This window comes from Calidris pugnax, unplaced genomic scaffold, assembly GCF_001431845.1.
Source record: "Calidris pugnax isolate Ruff unplaced genomic scaffold, ASM143184v1 scaffold349, whole genome shotgun sequence".
Classification (NCBI taxonomy): domain Eukaryota; kingdom Metazoa; phylum Chordata; class Aves; order Charadriiformes; family Scolopacidae; genus Calidris; species Calidris pugnax.
This window is the reverse complement of record NW_015091088.1, coordinates 907,143-928,409: the sequence shown is the minus strand read 5'-3', so window position 1 is coordinate 928,409 and position 21,267 is coordinate 907,143. Positions and strand designations below refer to the sequence as shown.

Genomic DNA, 21,267 nt, shown 5'->3' with positions numbered 1-21,267 from the left:
GCGGGTCCGCCGGTGGGGGTGGTGGTGGTGGTGGTGAGGGTCCCGGTCCCCTGCCCGGTACGGGTGACTCCAGCGCCCGGGCTGCCCCGGGGGAGCCCCCAGGCCCGGCGGCCGCTGGCAGGGCCCGCCTCTGCCACAGGGCCCCGCGCCGCCGACCCTGTGAGGAGAAGCGAGCGGGAGAAGGCCTGACAGGAAAAAAGGGCCTTCGGGTTAACGCTGAGGGGAAGGGGGTTAGAAGGTGCTCTCCCCCGTCCCTGGCTGTGTGGGTTGGGAGGTTGGTTGTTTTTTAAGGCCCTGCAGCCTTAAAGGTTACAAGGAACCCTTTGCATGTTTATGCAAAGAAGTATGTCTCCTTTTTTTTTTCCTGTATGATTGTACTATAGAATCACAGAATCGTCTAGGTTGGAAGAGACCTTTAAGGTTATAGAGTCCAACCATCAACCTAACACTGGCAAAACCACCACTGAACTGTGTCCCTTAGCAGCACATCTGCTGTCTTTCCAACACCTCCAGGGATGGTGACTCCACCCCTTCCCTGGGCAGCCTGTTCCAATGTTTGACAACCCTTTTGGTGAAGAAATTTTTCCAAATACACATCCTAAACCTCTCCTGGGGCAACTCGAGTCCGTTTCCTCTTGCCTGTTATTTGGGAGAGAGACCGACCCCCACCTCTCTACACCCTCATTTCAGGTAGTTGTAGCGAGTGAGGAGGTCTCCCCTCAGCCTGCTTTTGAGTTGGCATGGATCGTTTCTCTTAAATCAGAGTTGGGGAATGATCTCTTGACTGAATTCCCAACTTTCACTAATCTTGCCTTCCCTCCAGCTTAGTCAACTGAAGCTGGGGACAGTCAAAAGTTTTTTGGTCCATTGGAGCTCTGTATCAGACAGTTGTGGTTGATGTTGGAAAGCAGATAGTCATGTATACCCATAAACTAATAATACAGAAGTGCTGTGGAGTTATTACCTCTTTTCCTGAACTGTATAATGGTAGAGGCTACTGAAAAAGGTGACAACTGAAGAAATAGGAAAAAGACATGTATTGGTATCTAAACAGAGGAATTAGTGACTTTGGTGGAGGCATGTGTGTGTAAATCACTGTGCTGTGTAGTGAGGAAATGCCATAATTTTATTCACTTGAATTCATTAAGTCAAAGTTGGCGCCATCCGTCAAGCTGAGGTGTTTATGTTACGCTGGTTAACTTCCACTTTAAATGAAGTTACATATAAACTGGGAGCATTTTTATTTGTTTTTCATATTGACTATATTGTCTGCCACAAATACGCTGTTTGTCTAGAGCTGTTAGTTCATAATGGCAAAACTGTATGCTCTGGTACAACTTCACTTGAAACTGAGAACATTGAAATAAATTAATCCAATTTTTCTTCAATTCCATTGGCAAGCATACTGGCTAAAAGGGTAGGATATCTCTGATATTGGGAAGCAATGGTTAAAACTATCTTACGGATTTAAACCTGCTGGTCTCAAGACAGTTCTGTTTGGTGGGCATCCTGTGAGAGTAGCTGACAGATATTTCATGTATTACTCTTTCCCAGATGGCTTAGGGAGCGAGAGGAAGGTTACCTCAAATATCTGGTTCAAGAGTTTTCTTAGAGCATGAGCATAAACTCTTTTTTTCTCTCTCACCCACGTTCTCTTTGGGTGCTCTTCCAGTGGCTTTCCTGTAGGCTTAGTCTTAGATGTGTTGAACTCTTCAAATACAGAGCCTGCCAGAGCAGCTGAGAGCTCTGCTCAGTCTTTGGAAAAAAGATAGGAAAAAACATCATTTCTCCGCTGTGAATGCCTCCAGACCTCTTACCTTGTGCTGCCTGGCTGTCAGGCAATGTAGTTCCCTTTAGTTCCCCAGCCACCTCTCTAGTTTCCACTCTACTGTTTGAAATGTGCAGTCTTCTTATTTTTTATTGCTGTTGTTTTTACTTGAATAATAGCAACTTGTGTTAAGAGGAATCTGTCTGTTTCTGCAATAACAGCTGTTTTTAGATGAGAGATTTTTACATCCCTTTGCACAGGTAACGTACACAAGAAGCACCCCCTTTGCCATGTGATGCTACAGGTACTGCTTGTTGAACTGTTGTGCTAACAGTGAGTAGTCCTGATCCTTGTCATCAGTTTAGTGGATTATGATGGGTTAGCAGAAGTGGGGAGAATCTTTCTTGCCTATTTTCTGGGCTTTCTCAACCAATATTGTCCTGTGATAAGTGCTTGCTGTTTACAACACCAGCTCTAGGTGCTGTGGAGAACAGGTGTCCAGTGGCTGGCTGTTAAATTTTAGTCACAGGTGTCTTTAAGCTACCTTCTTCTGCGTACTCTGTGACTACTCTAACTTGTAAATCTGGTCAAACTTTAGCGAAAACAGCGTGAAAATATATCAGCGAGATCTTGGAAGCTTAATTGCAACAGCAAGTTTCTGCTTCGTAGATGAGGCAGTTGTACCTCTAGTCAGCCAGATCACTGACAGGATTGTATTTTTAATATTGAATCAGTGTATTAAGACTGTACAGAGAGATGCTGGGTTTGGGTCCAAATCAGATTGCTTTAGCATTGGTAGGACTTTATAAATTGGTAGGAATATTATAAACTTTGGGTTTTGGGTTTGTTCTTTTAATTTTTTTTTGTTCTATGCTCACCTTCTTTCTTCAGCTCTGTCCAGCAGTGCCCTAACACAACAAATTCATTTTCATTTGAAGATTTTGTTAACTACGCAATGAAAAAAATGTTTCTCAACTTTGAAAGCCATTCTCTCTTTTAGAAGAATCTTGGTCTCCTTGGGACCTTGAGGGTTTTTCCCCCTCAAATGAGTAGTCTGCTTGATATTCAGCTCACTTCTTCCATAGACAAAGGCAGGGTCTTTTCTCCCTTCTCTAGTTCTTCCCAGCTGAGCTTCATGTTAATCAAGCTTGGTGTTCTCTGCTTGGCACAGAGTTCAGTAGTCCAACCTGTGATTTACAGTGTTGCAACCGTGCAGTGTGTCTGCACTGGGCAGAGCACTGTCATCTCCTCTTTATTAAATGACATTTGTCTTTGTGGAGAGTGTATTCATCAAATCATCTCAATAGCAGTCTGTCTTGTGGGTCAGCAAAAATGGCTTTGGCAAAAAAGTCACAAACGGTCACCGGGGATCCTACAAGGCTTGAAAGGCCTGACACCACAAGCATTCATTCGCTTGCTAAGTGTTCTAAAAAGCATTTTGTGTTCAGCTGGAGAAGGGGTTTGAGCTCCAGGTCCCTCTTAGGTTCCTTCCCCATTTCTGTGAAGTCATACACGTCTTCTAGTCAAATTAATGTGAAACTTCCTGAAGCATTTATCATTAGATAAGGGACATTGGCAAGATCTTGGAAGCTTAATTGCAACAGCAAGTTTCTGCTTCGTAGATGAGGCAGTTGTACCTCTAGTCAGCCAGATCACTGACAGGATTGTATGTATTTTTAACATTGAATCAGTTTATTAAGACTGTACAGAGAGATGCTGGGTTTGGGTCCAAATCAGATTGGTTTAGCATTAGTAGGACTTGGGAATATTATAAACTTTGGTTTTTGGGTTTGTTCTTTTAATTTTTTTATTCTATGCTCACCTTCTTTCTTCAACTCTGTCCAGCAGTGCCCTAACACAACAAATTCATTTTTTCTTAGAAGCATTTATCATTAGATGAGGGATGACTTATGGATGTGATCTACCTGGACTTCAGTAAGGCCTCTGACACGGTTCCTCACAACATCCTGCTCACCAAATTGGAGGGATATGGATTTGATGGGTGGACTGTTCAGTGGAAAAGGAATTGGCTGGATGGTTGCATCCCGAGGGTGGTACTCAATGGCTTGAAGTCCAGATGGAGAGCAGTGACAAGTGGTGTCCCCCAGGGGTCTGTGCTGGGACCAGTACTGTTTAATGTTTTTATCAATGACATAGACAGCGGGATTGAGAGCACCATCAGCAGGTTTGCAGATGACACCAAGCTGTGCGGTGGTGTTGATACACCAGAGGGACGGGATGTCATTCAGAGGGACCTGGACAGGCTGGAGAGGTGGGCCCAGGTGAAACTCATGAGGTTCAACAAAAGCAAATGCAGGGTTCTGCACCTGGGCCAGAACAGTCCTCGCCATCAGTACAGACTGGGGGACGAGGCATTAGAAAGCAGCCCTGAGGAAAGGGACTTGGGGGTGCTGCTGGATGAGAAGCTGATCTGGGGAGAAGAGGTACATAATTCACCCCGAGGAATGTGGGGCAGCGCAGGGAAAGAGAATGGTTGTACTGAACTTAATTATGTAGCAAAAGAGACGATGCTTTCTGTTTGGTCAGACCATCACCTTCTTTTTTTGATTTTTAGGCTGGCGAAAAGAACAAATTCTGCTATTCTCTACTGTTAATCCTAAAATATCCAGAACTGTTTGTCAGCGTCAGATCCATGCCTGTCTCTGCGCTGCAACTGCTGAATTCCTCATGGTTCTCTTGTATTATTCCTCTCCAAACAGTGAGGCTAGTTTGGGTTGGGTTTTTTTGGGTTTTTTTTTTTAATTCTTTCTTCTGTGACTAATTTGTCTTGGCTTAGATAGCCCTCTTCTGAACGTTTAACCTGACTTCTAAGCCTCCAGGCGTTGTCATAAATGCATGTTGTAGCAACCAGAGTAAGTAGGGTAAATCCAAGCACTGTGGTGGATATATCTGAGGTTTTAGGTGGAACTGAAGCAAATATTTTTGGATTCAGCTAACACTGGGGCTTTTTGGTTTTATTTTTATTTTTCTTGAAGCCCTATTCCACCTCTGGAGAAAGTAATTTTTATTTTACTGTTTATGTAAAACAAGTACAAAATTTAAGAAATGCACATGGGTTTATGAAGAATTGGATAATGTCATCAGAGACTGTCAGAATGGATTTCCTGTATTTAAAATTGTGCTGTTTAGGTAATATATTGAATACATTAACACTTAGTTGATCTCTATTATCCATTTTTAGGAACAGATGTGCAGTTTAGCAGACAAGCATGTGGAATTCACTGCAGCCCTTTTCAAGATGGTTCTTCTTTGGAAGAGACAATGTCTGCTTTGAAATTTCTGTAGTGTCTTTTTATTAAAGGAGAATTTCTAGTAAGAGATACCATTCGGTCTGCAATAATAATGCCTCCTACTAGACAAACAGAAGCAAATCTCTGCGTATAGTCTGCTAAGGATCATTTATTGTAGAGCACTGGCCTCTTTGAAACAAGTAAGGGGTCTTTGTATCTGCATTAGTGAAAATAAATAAGGTAAGAAAACTCTTGTAAGTACTTCTCTACTATATGTAAGATGATAGATGTATAGAAATATAGATGATATACATATATGAGTATTTGCAGGACTAGAGGCTAAAAATTTAAATAAATTCTATTGAAAACCTGAAAATGAAGGGAAAAGTGAAAGAAAATGTCATCATTCAATACAAACTTTGTTTTTTGCAGAGGCAGCAGGAGTGTGACTCGCACTTACACAATCAGCAGCTGGAAAAATGCCAGGTTCCAAAAGTAACTTGGTGTCTTTACATGAGGGTGTTACAAATGATACTTCATATTTGAGAGAAAAGAAAATTTCGGATGAAAAAGGATCTGTTGAGAAAAGAACAATGACTCTGATTGAGAAGAATGGCTATCACGACTCCGTATACATCAACGCAGCTAAGATTTTTCAAGGCATTCATACTAAAAAGCTTAAGGATAGAATATTGGTGCGCTATGGCGATGACTCAGTATCTCCCATGCTGACTGTTAAAAATCAGTCTTTCCTGCGTATATCTTATGAACTGGCTTTCAATGCTCTAAAGTGTAAGTATAAAACTTTTCCAAGAATTGCCAACAGAAATGATGCAGCAGAGAAAATACTGAAAAACAAAGTGTTTAATTTCTGCCTGACAGCAGAGATCTGGGGTTTTTTTGTTAAATTACAGATCACTACTAGACTACTTGTATCCCTCAAATATTTAAATATATCTAAGTGTTGTTAGCATTTTATGAAATCAAACATTTAAACTCTATACTTTTTAATATAAAGGAATTACACTTTTTTGGAGTTGCTACCATTTGTGATTCAATTTGTCCTTAATTTTCATGATGGTTAAACTTTCAGATTTTTCTTTAGTGATTTATAAGTTTTTCTTTTTCTTCCATAGATTCCATAGTGTAACTTAGTATTCTCTTTTTTTGCAGATCAAGATCTTCTTGAAGAAGTATTGTTAGATAGTTGTGTTTACCCCTGCCACTCAATAGTAAGTAAATACTTTTGTGAGGAAATAAATCTTGTATTTTCTGAGTTGATGTAATTAGAATCTTTTAGAAGAAAGAAGGTAGGAGACTGAACTGCTTATTGCAGTGTAGTACTTGATATGATGTTTCCTTCCAGGAGCTTTTCTTCCAGCTATGTCCCTTTGTGAGTGGGGAAGAAAGTTGTGTTCCCTTGCCATTCCCGGGAGATGTGATCTAAAAGATCTGATTTTTGTCTTGTTTTTGTAAGGAAGCGAGACTTACCTGTTAACATTTTGTGTTTGGTGATAGTTCCCTAATAACTGGAGTTTTCTAGCTAATTTCAGTCATATTTGTGAGAAGGTAAGAATTTTCGAAGGCATAAGAACTGTAGGAATTTCATGAAAAGAGGTAGACAAAAGTCACTGAAGTACTGTTAATTACTGTCCCTAAGAAGGAGGTGCTCCCTCTTTAAAACATTTAGACATGAGAAGGAGATTTTACGTATGTCCTAACTGCAGAATGGTTATTGTAGCTGAGCTTATTGGTTGTTACATACTGAAGAATCCCAGAAGAGACAAATTGATAGACAAGGTGTTTTTGTTAGCTTAGCTATTCAAGAAACTATTTTATGAGGAGAAAACAATTTCAAAGTTTAAATTCTGGTAACATTAGAAGTTTTTTAGATACAGTATATTATCTCCGTGTGTGGAAAATGTTTTAAATTTTGATAAGCTAAATAACTTCTAAGTTGTGTGAGTTTTTATAAACTTCACAGTGTTTTTACTTTCATGTTCATGTAAATAAGCATTTCAGTCGTTTTAATGCCTCTTACATGGCATGTTTGATCTGGATGGTTTTGCAGAGGTAAGGTGTGCTTTGTGTCACCTTCTCCATCCAGCTGCTTTTCTGTTGCAGCCAGAGGAATTAACCAGTTTGCTTGTTGTGATGCTTTATGACCTACAAGAGCGAAAGTTTCAAGCACGAGAGATTTTTGATGAAGAGGAACCTGTAGCAGAAGTTCGGAAAATAGAGCATTATCTATACAGGTATACATGCTGAGAACTTTTTGTTGATATAGATTAGCAGAAATACAGATTCGTGTAACTGATGCCTTTCTAAAATAATTGTCACTATTACAGGTGTCTTTCAGCTTCAAATGTTGTGGGCTTTCTTTTTGTTTTTAATGAGCACCTAGTTTGTAGGGAAACTTTTGTATTCCTATTGTTAAAAATACAGCTAACAAACCATCTTTATTATTGTGGATGGTTTTTCTAGAAAAAGGTATCTTATTTTGGAGTTGTTGAAACTTTCTCCATAAAATTTTAGAAAAGAAACTAAATACTCAGTAAACATTCATAAATATTAGTGTAATAGAGTCGAGTGGTCATGGAATGGAATAATATCCATTTATTTAGGAATACTGCTATTATGAAACTTGGTTAAATATTATTTTAAGTAATTAGAATTTTAAAAGGAGGATATGTAAAATAAACATTTTAAGTAGTCGAGTATTTCTTTCATCGCTCTGTTGATGAACTCAACAGGCATTTGTTGGACAAAATTGTGTTGCTGCTGGATTTAGAATAGCCCAAAAAGTTAATGAATATCCTAAGAGTAAGGTATTCCTGTAGGGGAGTAAGTAATATACCCTGACATCTGAAGTAGCTCACCAGCAATTTTTATTTGCTTTGAGGAATAATGTATCAAAATTATGCATAAAGCTTCTGGGAAGAAAAGGCTGGGAATATTTCCTCTGAGATTTTCAGGTAATAATAATAAAACTGACTCCTGGTTGCCATCTTACTGATGTTGTTTCTGTAGACATTTAGAGGTCAGCTTTCATCAAATGCTCATTCTGCACTTACATGTATTTGTATCTTGAAACATACAAAAAAATCTGATGATTGTATTTCACAGGTTGCAATTCCAAAACATATTTGCTTATTGTTTTTTGCTGAAAAAATTGATGTATTCGAGAGTCATCTGTCATAATTCCAGTCCCTTGTGCATTTTAAGTGAAACAATGTTAGCTTTGTACTACTATCTTGCATCTACTGTTGTCTGAGATAGATAGAAAATGTCCGATAAGTGTGTGTTTTCTGTAGCAGGTTGCAAAATGAGCCCTTGCTTTTGGTTTTGGCTTCTGAGCAAGAGATGTAATATAAATGTCTATTACAATAGTTCTATGCAATATTTCTAAAACTTACTGAACTTGTGATTTATGTTTTTATAGTTTTAAGACCAAGTTGGCAGCTGCACTAGCAAGATGTCGCATCAAACATGATGCTCTTTCAATTGAATACACTCTACCAGAAGCCATACAGAAGCAGGTACAAAGGGCTTCTGCTTTACCTTTATGTGTTTGGATAAACACATTTAAAATCAGGTAAGGTCTTTAAAGTATCATCTCATACTGATGGTTTCACCTGATATGGTTTACTACACACTTAAGGGTTTCCAGGTTATATTATTACCAATAATTTAAGTTTCTTATAGTAAATTCTGCTTAGTCCACTGACATCGTGTTGTGTGTGTTTGTGGTTTTTATATATTGCAGTAATGGTATTCCTAAACTGTAACAAAGTTGTGAAACAGTTTTCCTTACTATTCTGTTGCTTGTGTGGGTCTTTCACCAAATAAATGAGGAAATGAAAGTAGAAAAAAACTAGATGGGTGAGTAAACTTGTGACGAAAAATATCAGCTGAACCTGTTACCTATTTTGTTACACAGTTGGTAACCCATTTTATTATGTTTTCAAGAATTTTGTATTCATACTTGGATATCTTAGATAAACTGTGCTTAGGTTATGGGCTCTTCAAGGTAGAGAAGGTGTCTTACTCTGGTTGAGATTTTGCAACCCTTAAATAAGACTAAGCTAAAAGCTGCTGTATTGATCCTACATTTAATGTACCGTAAAAGCCTGTGGCACTGTCTGCAACAGCATTTCAACACACAAGTCTTTGTGTATATACCTTTAAATCTTTATTATATTTGAATTGCAAGCCTCAGCATGTATGCCTTCATTACATTTACACAAGGATTATTTCAGTTATCAGCCTTTAAATAAATGGCGAGCTGGGCTAAATTGGAAGCGATTGAAAGAACTAACCTATTCCAGCAGTAAATTTGCCACAGTGTCTCCCGAGCACATGGACGTTTATGTTTTGATGCTTTGAATCATCCTCTGGAGACACATGCCTCTTTCTTAATTTATTTTATCAGACTCGCTAACTTAATTGTTTCAAACCAGAGCTTACATGCCTAAAATAGAACGAGTTCCCCTCCTGCATTAGACAGCATTGCATGTTATATACATCTATATATACAAACACACTAATAAAATAAAAGGCAAAAATTTGTATAATCAATGCAAACTATATTGCTTAAGTAAGTGCTGTATATTTAATGGTCAGAGTTGTATGTTAACAGCCTTCAAGATGTTTTTGGAGATTTGAAGAAGAAGGGATTCACAAGAGTTGAGTCTGTGTCAGACTTCAACCGTTACACGTACTGTATGGACCAACACTGCAATGATGTACTGCTTTTCCCTTCCTTTCTTAAAGAAGAACTCCTTAATTTAGACCTTTTTGCAGATTGTAAGCTCTTACTGCAGGTGAGTTGATGTCACCCTTGGGCAATATGATCTGCAAACTAAAATAAAGCTTTGTGTTAGAATGAGGTCACCTATTGTGTGACTGTCCTATTAAATCAGTCAGGCAGCAACGTACTCTCAAAAGGTTTTGGATGTTTTTAATAATCAGGTTAGAAACTGATCCACTTAATAAATTTAGCTTGCAAATGTTAATGCTTATAATTGATAGCTAAAGTTAAATTAGCAAAATGTTTTAACTTGAATCTTAAAACTGTTGGAATAAACATCAGAAGTGGTCAAAGAGGCAGTCTGAAGAGATGAAGAAAGCTCCTCTGTAACTCTGCTGCATTGCCCCCAGTTAGTAGATAATGGTGTGCTAATGTTATAACATCTCTTCCTCCTCAGCTGCACATTTCTTTTTATTTTGTGCAGTGTGGTTCCTAAATCTCCATAAACCCCACTGTTTTTTTCCTGACTTGCCATCCTGAGTCTCTCCAGGCGAGGTTGGTTGGAGGTTCCTGTTGTAGGCTGGTGGCTTGGAGTCAACCTGCAACAACACGCCACCACAAATGACCTAAGGTGTCTGATGGTTCTTGAGTGCTTAGCAGAGGCATTTCAAAGGGCATTTTCACTTAATGCTTTGCATTTTCTGGAAATCTTAGCCTGAAAATTTATTACCCAACTTAGGAAGTAAATCTGAATATCTCATTTCAATGGTATATTTTGAATACAAAACTTACGGAGAAGAACCACAGATGACAGCCACATAAGTCACCAGAACAAATTCTGAGTAGTATTACTTAAGAATATTCAAAGTTAGGAAATGGGACCCCCAAAAACTCCATCTCTGTGTGGTGGAGTAGGGTGGTACTTGAGCTGTGTTAATAGATATGTGGACATTAATGTGAACTTAAAGGTTTAGCTTTTTTTTTTTTTTTCCTTAACACCAGTATTTGCCAGATTTCGTGCAAAACTTGGTAGCCATGGCCCATATCTTCACTCTTTGTCTTTTTAAGTAATTTGTTTGAGAAAATATTTGATACGTATCTCTCTCTTCAGCATCTGTAGTATGAGATCACTTACTCTTGTTGTGCTTTCTGCATTCAAATCTGCCTCAGTGTTCAAATTTCAGCAAAATCTTAGTTTTTGATCTGTAAAGGCTTCATTTCTCCTATCATTATCCCCAGGAGCTCTGTGAATAGTTCTGCATTTCTCTGTTGAACTGCCTCTGAGGATGAATTTTGCATATTGTGGCCTATATTTGTCTTTTCTGGATCTGGCTGTCATTAAGAGTTCCTCCTTATGGGGATGATATGCACTTCACATTTTACCTATAGATTTTATGCTTTCTTACGCATTAGAACTAAATTGTTTAAATTTAGTGAGTTTAATTTATTTAATTCTGTATTAGCAGCTATCTGTGATTAGTTTTTCTCCTCCCCTCTTTCTGTTTGTCATGAAAACAACAGAATACTTTCCTCGTGGGGAAAGGCAGGTTGGCACTCACAGAAACTGAATTAGTTGACCATGTTTAATTTTGTGTGATTATTTTGTAGGATAAGTCCCGCAGCCTTGCGGTGCACTCTGCACGGGCCCTGCTGAACGTGGGTGATGACGTTATAGTGGCTCAGGCAGGTTCCCATCTGACCATTGCCCATATGTCAGCGCTGACCATTCACAGCACGACCAGAATTTTTGTTTGCGGGGTAAAATCTTCAGGAAAAGCAGCTGAACTGAAGAACTTGTTCGGTCAGATGGGATGTAAAAGTAGGTGTTAAAATGGGTTGGTATGCACAGGGTATTGTAATGTAGATATTTGCGATATCTTTAATTACGACACTTGTGTCATGATTCAAATATCTCATTTGAGGCTAGTAACAACTTTTTTTGTGACAAGGTGAACTGACAACTCCTCAGTTACAGTCAAGTTAATGAAAGGTTACAGACTAATCATAATAGGTGCAGGCTCCTGAAATGTCAGTGGACTTTTCCATATGAGTAGTTGCTTTATAATGGTTGGTGTAGCTGGGAACTTTTAGGTCCATTTATTTGGTGTTTTGGCTGTTCCTTTTCGGCCTGATTTTCACCTCTTTCTGAAAGGGTTAATCAAAACCACGTGCACTTCTCTGGCTTACCCAGAGGACACAATTGGAACAGAATACAGCAGGACTCTGGAACCCCTTTAGCAGACTTTTCAGTGGAAGACACTAAGGACTAGTCCTTCAATCCATTTGGAATCAGTGGGAGATACTTTTGGTGGGCCTAGCTTTATGGAAGCTTGTGTAACACCGCAGTCTCTTCACTTTTATCACGTTAAAATTAGACAGGCTTGCTGAATTTTGCCTAAAAACTTTTGAGTTTTTCCCTTTTTTTCAGATATTCAGTTGATAGACGAAGACTTCACTGAGATTGAACCAACAGACTCAAGACTTCAAAATGCAAAAGTTGTTTTGCTGCTACCAGAGTGCTCTGGGCTGGGTGTTGGCAACCCAGTAGACTTCATTGTAAATGAACAAGGAGGTAACTTCTGACACAAGAGCTTGCTTATATTTTCTGGCAGAAATAGGATTCAAGTCTTGTGGTCTGGATGCTGTAGCTGCTTCAATAAATTATATAATTTTATAAAATATTCTTCCTTTTAGATTTTTATTTTAACTACAATAAAATATATATTAAATAACTTGCATAATTATGTATATGCAATGTACATGCAGGCTACTGTAGAAATATAAAAGAATAAATAAATTACACAGGTGATTTTTCCACATAAAGCGAGCAAGAACGTATTTGGCTGAGCTTAGGATTCTCAACAAAAAACAAAATCTTTCTAGATGGCACCAAAGGATTAGGAGTGTTTGTAAAGGTGATTTCGAGTTGATAGCATGAAGTTTGAGGGTTATTCTGGGGAGCAGAGCGTATATAGCCTTCCTTTTAAAGTAAAAAGAATAGAGGTAGAAAATGTGTTGCTTGAAACAAATGAGTATATACAGTTTTCCCCTGATTACATTCCTTTATTGATTGTATAAGTCTATTCACTGTACAATTTTCATTAAATAGAAACAAAAAAAAGGCACTATTAGTTACAGGTAGAGAGAGAAAGAATAATAATTTAGGCATTCCTTGGTATTCTAATTCATAAAACCCACTTTCCCACCACACCAGCAATAAATCGGTCTGTTACCAAAGCATTTTCTGCAAACGACTGAATTTTAAGACACACAATAAATTTCTAACTCTCTGTGCTTAGATGCAGGATTGCTAAGAGACGTTTTCCAAGGATCTGTATCCCAGGATAAGCTCAATGCTCTGGCTGAGCGGCAGCTTCGTGACCTGATGCACGCCATGAAATGTGAGTGTGCGAGCTCTTTGACTTCTGGGAACACCTCGTGCTGGCAAAATCCCACTGCACTGCCTCCAGGTTTTATATAGTTAATCATACACTGATTGTGCTATTAGTTAACAGTAAGGCTGTAATCACACCTCGAGTTTAAAGGTGTAGCTGTGTCCTCGTATTCACCAGCCATTACTACAATAACCTTCAGCAGTGTGTAGAGAACTGGCTCAGTCAGACCCTGCTTTGGAAGAGTTGTAAATGCAGCCTGGCTCCATCTTCGTGCTGCTGCTTTCTTCCCCCCTCCTTTGGCAACTGTGTGAAAAGACTCTGTATAGCCTTGAATTTCTGCTGAAATCAGCAAAGATTTGAAAAGATTTTAATTATTAAAATGCAGTAGAGATTGAATACTAATGTATGCAGGAGGACATATTTTATTGGTAAAAATGACACCCAAGCATAATTTTAATGCTGGTTTCAGTCCTTACAAAATCACTGTGTGTATGAAGAATTTGAACAGTAGAAAATTTTTTTTTCTTTGTTTTGCAGTTACCAAGGTACAAGCTATTGTTTACTGCACTTGTTCGGTTTACCCAGAAGAAAATGAACTAGTAGTGAAAAAAGCACTGGAATCTAGAGTGGAAGGAAATAAACTACAACCGTACAGGTACGGAATAAGTAGTTTTGTCTGTGGAAAAATTAAGTATAACTTTAAATTGTAACATAATTCTTCTAGGCAGATTTGTGTCTTGCATTAGAATAACATTTAAAACAGTTTTTTGCCACCTCTCATTTCATTCCTTTCGATGTTACGAGAGTACTATGTAACATCCTTTTGACTTTTTCATCTAATATTTTTGTTGCCATCTGAACTAGAGATGGGAGGAAAGCATCACTGGTTGGAAATGACATTGTAGGGAGCTTCTGAGAGAGCTATGGCTTTCATCCCATTGGCATTCAGAGAATGAAGCTCGTTTAGGGTCAAATGGAGACTAGGAGAGTTACACTGTATTTTTAGATTTTATATTATTTTGGGTGATGATAATGACTTGGCCATTGTGGAGAAAGGTACCATGGCTCAAGATATCATAGAATCATAGAATAGTTTGGGTTGGAAGGGACTTTTAAAGGTCATCTAGTCCAACCTCCCTGCAATGAGCAGGGACGTCTTCAACTAGATCTGGTTGCTCAGAGCCCTGTCAAACCTGACCTTGAATGTTTCCAGGGATGGGGCATCTACCCCTCTCTGGGCAACCTGGGCCAGTGTTTCACCACCCTCATTGTACTTCAGTGTAGTTAAATTTTGTGTGATTAAAAATGGTAAATGTTAACTGTGGCAGTTCCAAAGGATTTTAAAAATAGGTATGTTATGTATGATATTAAGAGACAGTACAAGAAAATGAATCTTCTTGCAAATCCCCGATAGAAAAGAGCAGCCTGCTTGAATTTTTACACTAAATGGGATGAAATCAGGGTGTGTCTTGCCAATGATGCTCTGCTTGTCCAAAAGCATTTAGGGACTCCTGGAAACTGTGTTTTCCTTTGGGTTTTGAAATTTGTGAAGTCTGTCATGTCTTGACCTCTATGCACCTATTACTCTATGGGGAGAACTAGGGGAACCTTGGGACATAATGGTCTCCGAATTATTTGAACATGAATAGTACAAATTCATGATAAATACAACAGAGTTTGTATTAAAAAGAAGTCTGAGATATTTTTTTTTTCTGGAGCTTTAATTTTTTCAGGAAAAAATTGCCCCTTTTCTAAAACACCTCCCCTCCCCCTGAAGACAACCCAAAATCTATTACTGTTTTGGAGAAACACGAGACTTGTCACACCACCAAAGTGTACTTTTACTTTCAAATACAAGGCAGTATCTGGTAGTAAGAAAGGGACAATAAAATTACATGAGGATTTTTGCAGACCTGAGCAAATTTGTGACTGAAGGCTGATGGAACTTCCTAAATGAGGATTCCAGAATCAGTTCCTCCTCCAGTGTCACGTGGGTATTTTCAGTCGTAGTGCTTGCTACAGTAAAGCTGCTGGTAACCAGCATAAACAGAGCAGTAATATAGAACTCCATAAATAAAATATATAGTGTGATTATGCTTGTGTTAAGATGAAAGCTCAGGCCGTTTAAGATGCATGTGTTACTTATGGCAGTTCCTTGTACACTTTCCTTAGAATTAATTAGGTAATTTATCCGGCTGAAAGAATGCAGGATAGAATGAAAAACTCTGTTGTGGAGTTACTAGCCCCCATGTTCACAGTAGTGTCTTGGAGATGCAAGTTAGTTATACTAATAAAGCATCCTGTGATGTCATCACAGATCTACTTAATATTAATTTCCTTTTTTGGAGAAAATACAGGGCTTTCAGGAAACTGTTAGGCCAGTTGTGTTTATGGGTATTGTAACTTTTGGAATTACTCTGCAGTGTTGCTGAAGAAAATAAGGCTGTGCTGGAGTTTGGGGTTGTAGAGCTGGTCTTAGGGCTGTGACATCGTAAAGGTGGTTTCAAGCACGTCCCCACTGTCTAAGCTGAGCTTACCTTAAGGATATGATGGACAGTTTATAGCAAAGGCTTTACCTTACGTAAGGGTACATGTGGAAACGGGTGTGTGTGGAGGAGAATCTAAACCATTCATGCATTTCCCTTTGGCCTATCAAATTGGAGTTAATTTCTGCATCCATTTTCAGGGTCAGACCATTCATTGAAGGGATTCCTGGTACCAGGAATGTGTATTCATCAATCCAAGTAAAGATCAGCACTTTTTTGCATTGAATGACCTGATCTAAAAGCAAAAATCTCCGATGTGTGACAGGACATAGAGTTTTATTTATTAATGCAAGGAGGATGTGAGCCTTCTAGTCTGTTTTACCAAGTTCCAAGGGACATACAAAAACCCCTTAGATTTCAGTGAAAACCTGGGAACAAACAGTTTTGCAGACTTCCTAATAGAAATGGAGTAGCCACCCAGCTCGGGATATTGCTACAAAAATTGAATGTGTTTCTCCATAACCATCTTGGAACAAAGCTCTGTCTCAAGAGGCTCAGTGGAGCGTTGAGGAGGTGCTGTATCTTAACAGTCCTCTGCAAGGAGAAGAGGACAGGGTAAAAAATGCATAAAGACATTTTGATGATAGCATCTTTTTCTGTACTGAACCAAACCAGCTTAGTAGTAGCTGAGCAGCCTTGTGAGCCAAGTCCTGGAGGCCTGCTTATAACAGGTAAGGAATCCTGGAACACAGGGAGAACATGAGAAAAGGCTAGTTCTTCCTTCTGCACTGATGTGTTGCAAAGCTGTAAAGGTGGGCTACAAAGATGGTGAGGGGCCTAGAACGTCTCTCTTACAAGGAAAGGCTGAGGGACTTGGGTCTTTTTATTCTTTATTTTTATTTTTTTTTTTTTAATCTTTTATTTATTGGATCTGGTCAATGCTTATAAATACTTAAAGGGTGAGTGTCAGGAGGAAGGGGCCCTTCTTTCTTCAGTGGTGTCCAGTGACAGGACAAGAAGTAACAGGTACAAACTTGAACATAAGAAGTTCCATCTAAACATGAGGAGGAGCTTCTTCACTTTGAGGGTGGCAGAGCACTGAAACAAGATGCCCAGGGAGGTGGTGGAGTCTCTGACTCTGGAGACATTCAACACCCATCTGGACATGCTTCTGTGCAACCTGCTCTAGGTGGACCTGCTCTGCAGGGGGTTGGACTAGATAATCTCCAGAGGTTCCTTCCAACCCCATATCATTGTATGATTCTGTGAAATGTGAAAAAAAAACTGCAGTCAATTATTACAAATAGGTGAATTTTTCTAACCTAAGGTTTTTAGCTTAGCTAGCTATGTTTATAATGAGCATATCCTTAATGACTCATGGTCAACACCTCTACAATTTCTGTGTGCTGCTCTTTGTTTTCAGAGCATTCCCCAACTTCATGGACAACTTGATAATGCAGTAATAGCAGACCTGAGAAAGAACACAGTTGTTAATTATTTTCCTACATAATAAATATGTAGTGGTTAATTATTGGAAAAAATTAAATAGGAATTATTGTAAAAATGGAAAAAACAGAATTAATTCTAAAAAGCTGAATTCTTATGTCTTTCTTGATTTGCAGTTTTTAAAAACGAAGATAATGCTCCATAAGACTGTCATTAAAAGACATTATTTGGAAGTTACTTCTAATATATTCTCATTTGTTTCCTTTTATATTCTTAAATACTATTTTTCTGGTCATTTGTTTATTTTTTACAGGCTTATTCCTCCTGTTTTTTCTGCTTGCTCCAATCCAGAGGCTTCCACTGAAACCTTTTTCAAAATGGAGCCATCAGAAACTTCCAGTGGCTGCTTTCTAGCTGTTCTGGAGAGAGAGGTAAGCCAAGAAAAATACCATTTAAAAACATTTCATAGAAAAAGAAGATTGCCATTTTCCCCTACAAGAATATATGAAATGAAAGATTTAAAAAATAAAAAGTCTAGGCTGTTCTGTAGTTTGAATAAAGTAGGCATGACTAAGTCTCCTTCCAAAACTAAGGCATATGCAAATCTGGCTCAAAAGGCAGGGGGCTTTTGCTGAGTAAACGACAAAGCCTTGGTGTGATTCCTGAGGAAGGGCCTGAAAGGGCTCGTTTGCATCTCCGAGCAGTAACATTTTCCTCCATGTCTGAGAAAAGTAGGACTTTTTTCCCCACAAGAGAAAGGAGCTCATTAGAATTTCCTTGAAATTTAAAGATCTGAAATTTAGAGATACTTGGTTATTTGTACCACTTTCTGTCACACTGCAGCAATGCTGCTTGAAAGACGCGTGTGTCTTGGGGAGGATTAGAAGAGGAAGATTTTATTAGAGTAAGAGAATCACACATGAAAAACCTTTCAAGTGACCTATTGTTGACTTTTTTTTCAATGATGTAGAGTATTTTTTAGCCTGGCTGCCTGAGCTGGTAGGCTTCAGCCCTGTCTGCCTTATTCTCTCCCTCCAGAGAGAGGAACAGTTTTGTTTTGGTTAGTTGATTTGAATAATTTTTGAGGCAAATTCTAATGCACAGAAAGAACTGCTCCCAGTTGCACCAAAGGCCAGTTTTTGGGTGACTGTGGAAATGAGCATTTTCTGTGAGGCATAAAAACGTGAACTAAGAAGCATGATTTTAACTGAAATTTCTGGTTTCCAGGTACCTACCCCTCTTTTTGGCCAGTTGTGAAGAGTTTCTTCCCCATTGCTTCTCTTTAGGTAGTTGGATATTGATGTAGTTCCTAGATGAGCTAGTTTGAGAGTTCCTTGCTTGTGTATCACGAGCAAGGAGTTTCATTATCATGAAAAATATTACTGTTTAATGTTATTGATAGGGTTTCTGTATTTTAGTAGTTATTTCTGATACACCTACACATGTATATGCTATTACAGGTACATTCCAGAGCAAGGCAGTGTGGGAGCTGTGTAGGAGTCCAGAATCATGTTTCCCCTCGTCAGGCCTGTAGAGGGTAAAGTCTCTGAGGAGCAAATGCTCAGATACCACTTGTCACAACAGTCACGTTCTTAATTTCTCTAAGAAATAGTTTGTTTATGATGTCACACAGGTCTTCCTGCTGGATTCTGCCATAGGTTTCTCATGGAGTAAATTCTGAGGAATCTGGGATTACAGTATTGAATTGACAGCTCTGTGTTGTGGCTTAGATTTATTGTTTCCTTTGACATTTTCAGAAAGGTTCTTCTGACAATGTGTCTGCTAAAGACATCTTGGCTCGTGCTGCATCAAAAGGACTGCTAGGAGACCTTCTTGTAGAAGAATCCAAGGAAGAGGAGAAAAAGCAACCAAAAGTCACACAATGTAGCAGTGACATCACTGCTGGTGGTACGAAGCCGAAGACTGCAGAGCACCGTCAGGCCGTACCCAACACTAAGGCTGGAGTTCCCCTGCCTAAGGCAGTCAGTAACGTGCAGCAGAAGACCGTGAACCTCTCAAAGAGCCTTCCTTGGCTGAAGAAGCCTCACAAGCTGGTCCCCACCTCAGCTGTGCCCCGGGTGTGGAAGCGCAGGGCTGGCCCGGGCTCTGCGGGCAGGGCGCGTGGGGGACAGGCGCAGGTGGAACGCAGGAGGCTTGCCTTGAAGACTGTGGACATCATCTTACCTCCAGTGACACCAACATACGTAAGTCAGCAAGGGAACCAGCCCAGGACCTCAGCTCAGCCCTGCTGTGCTGGAGCAAAGGGGTGGGGTGGCCGGGGACCTCCCCAGCCTCCGGGTGGGAGGACACTTGCACCACCTCTGACTACAGTGGTCGAGCATCCTCGGCCCTGGCTGTAAGGCTCTGCACACTGTCCTCTGCCTTTATAGAAAGGGTAAAGATTCCTGTCTATATTCATCACTACACTTAGGTTACACTGCATTTTATACGGGATAATCTCGCTGTGGGAAGTAGATATATTACGGGATATTTGCATGGGAATATCCATGTTAGATAGCAATTTTAAATCGGTAATTACACTTTAAAGTGAATGCAGCTCAGCTGCATAAGGCTGATAGACCATTGAGGGGGTGAGATCAAAAAACTGCAGCTTCTCCTGCTAGATACTTTAAAGGGACAAGTTAAAGCATATAGTTTGGGTTTTTTTAACCCCCTCAGGACCTGCATAGATCTGTAGGAATGCTCTATTTCAGTTTGTTTTGTGTTTTTTTAAGTGTCTATTTCTCTTTGCAAGTGCTAGATAACATTTTAGTAAGTTTAGACTGGGACACATAAACCCTGCTCCATAAAGCCAGTTACCTCCCCTTTTTACTTCTAAAACTAGATGTGAAATTGTGTGCAGGTAACGGGCCACCTACGCTGCAGCCCGTGTACGGGCTTTCTGCTGTACTTTCTACTCCCTCCCCTGGGTGTTGAGCAGACACTCAGATGTGTTGCAAAAATAGTAACAATGAAAGCTATATTCTTATGCTTAAAATACTGAATTGTCATCATACTGTTCGTATCAGACCCCGTCGTGGGTCATGGCTGCTTTTCACCAGCTTTCTTAACCCAAGCAGTCTTAGTTGAAAAAAGCTGTGTCTGTCAATGTCAGTTATTTTTATAAATGCTCTTGCGAGTCAGTGGAATAATGACTGAGCACGGAGTAGTTTGTCTTTGGAAACAGCTGTAAATGTCTAACCTCCTCTCTGTTGCTAGTAAATATAAAAATAACTGTTTAAATATCTACAGTTGTCTCGTAATCTGAGCAGAGGATAAAAGGGCCACATAGAGATACTTTTAACAAGAATCTAACTTAGCATTAAATGTGGACAGTATAAAGAAGAAAAAGGGCAAAAAATGACAGAATACTGTAAGAGGAACCTGAAGAACTGTATGTATTTAGGTTATACGTGGTAGAAGTGAAACAAAGACAGCATAGGAATATAAAATGGCGAAGGTAGCCGTGGCCCAGAAGAACAGGAAGCCTGGCTCCTTGTTGCTGCTTCTTTTAGCATTTTACTCTGAGCCAGGGCCATCGCTCACCTGCTCTGCACCCCCGTGAGTAACCCCTGCTCCTTACCTGTTCCGCAACAGCGTGAGCTCCGTCCGCTCTTGTTTCTGAACAAACTCCCAAGGATAGATCTAGACCTGTGCGCATGCAAAAACCCAATCTCTTATTTTATTTCAAAACCATCTTGGAGGAGGAGAGATTCTGCATGTTAGCTGAAAGGAAGGGGCAGTAAGGAGATGTGTGGCTTTTTCAATATGGTTGTTTAACGCTACAGATTCTGCAGTTAGAGAATTAAACTATTTTTTTTTAAATCAAAATCTGCATAGCTAATTTATTAAATGTAATTAAAATTACTTCTAAATGGACATAAATCTGTCCAGTGACAGTTGTTCTGGGCTACTTACGTAAAAGTCCTTATTGGTGTCCCACAGTTGGCCTCGTCTTGCTCTGGGGAGCGTGAAGCGTTTCGGGGGCCGTCCGAGTCCTGCTGTCGCCTCTCCACAACCAGTATGTTTTTCCCTCCCCTCAACCACAATTTGGAAGGAAAGAAATAATTTCCCAGTTTCGTGGACCAGTAACAGCTGAGACAATCATTTTACGCAGCTAAATTTATTCTCAGAACAGATTACATTGAAATGTGGGGAAGTGTCAGCAGCT

At 39.5% G+C, this 21,267-nt stretch overlaps 1 protein-coding gene across 2 annotated transcripts; it reads left to right on the top strand.

The window, feature by feature from the left end:
- The first annotated feature begins 4,984 nt into the window (after positions 1 to 4,984).
- NSUN7 (NOP2/Sun RNA methyltransferase family member 7) lies at positions 4,985 to 21,261 on the top strand. 2 transcript variants are annotated; one of them, XM_014957851.1, is made up of 13 exons: positions 4,985 to 5,259; positions 5,452 to 5,811; positions 6,193 to 6,251; positions 7,144 to 7,274; positions 8,462 to 8,614; positions 9,659 to 9,842; positions 11,378 to 11,588; positions 12,198 to 12,341; positions 13,069 to 13,170; positions 13,702 to 13,819; positions 17,410 to 17,527; positions 18,854 to 19,300; positions 21,042 to 21,261. In XM_014957851.1, exons 2-13 carry the CDS (start codon positions 5,499 to 5,501, stop codon positions 21,162 to 21,164), a joined length of 2,103 nt encoding a protein of 700 aa, XP_014813337.1. In that variant the 5' UTR covers positions 4,985 to 5,259; positions 5,452 to 5,498; the 3' UTR covers positions 21,165 to 21,261. The 2 variants fall into 2 exon arrangements, with proteins under 2 accessions (XP_014813337.1, XP_014813336.1); XM_014957850.1 differs by lacking the exon at positions 21,042 to 21,261 and having other exon boundaries at positions 18,854 to 19,605.
- Positions 21,262 to 21,267: the final 6 nt, after the last annotated feature.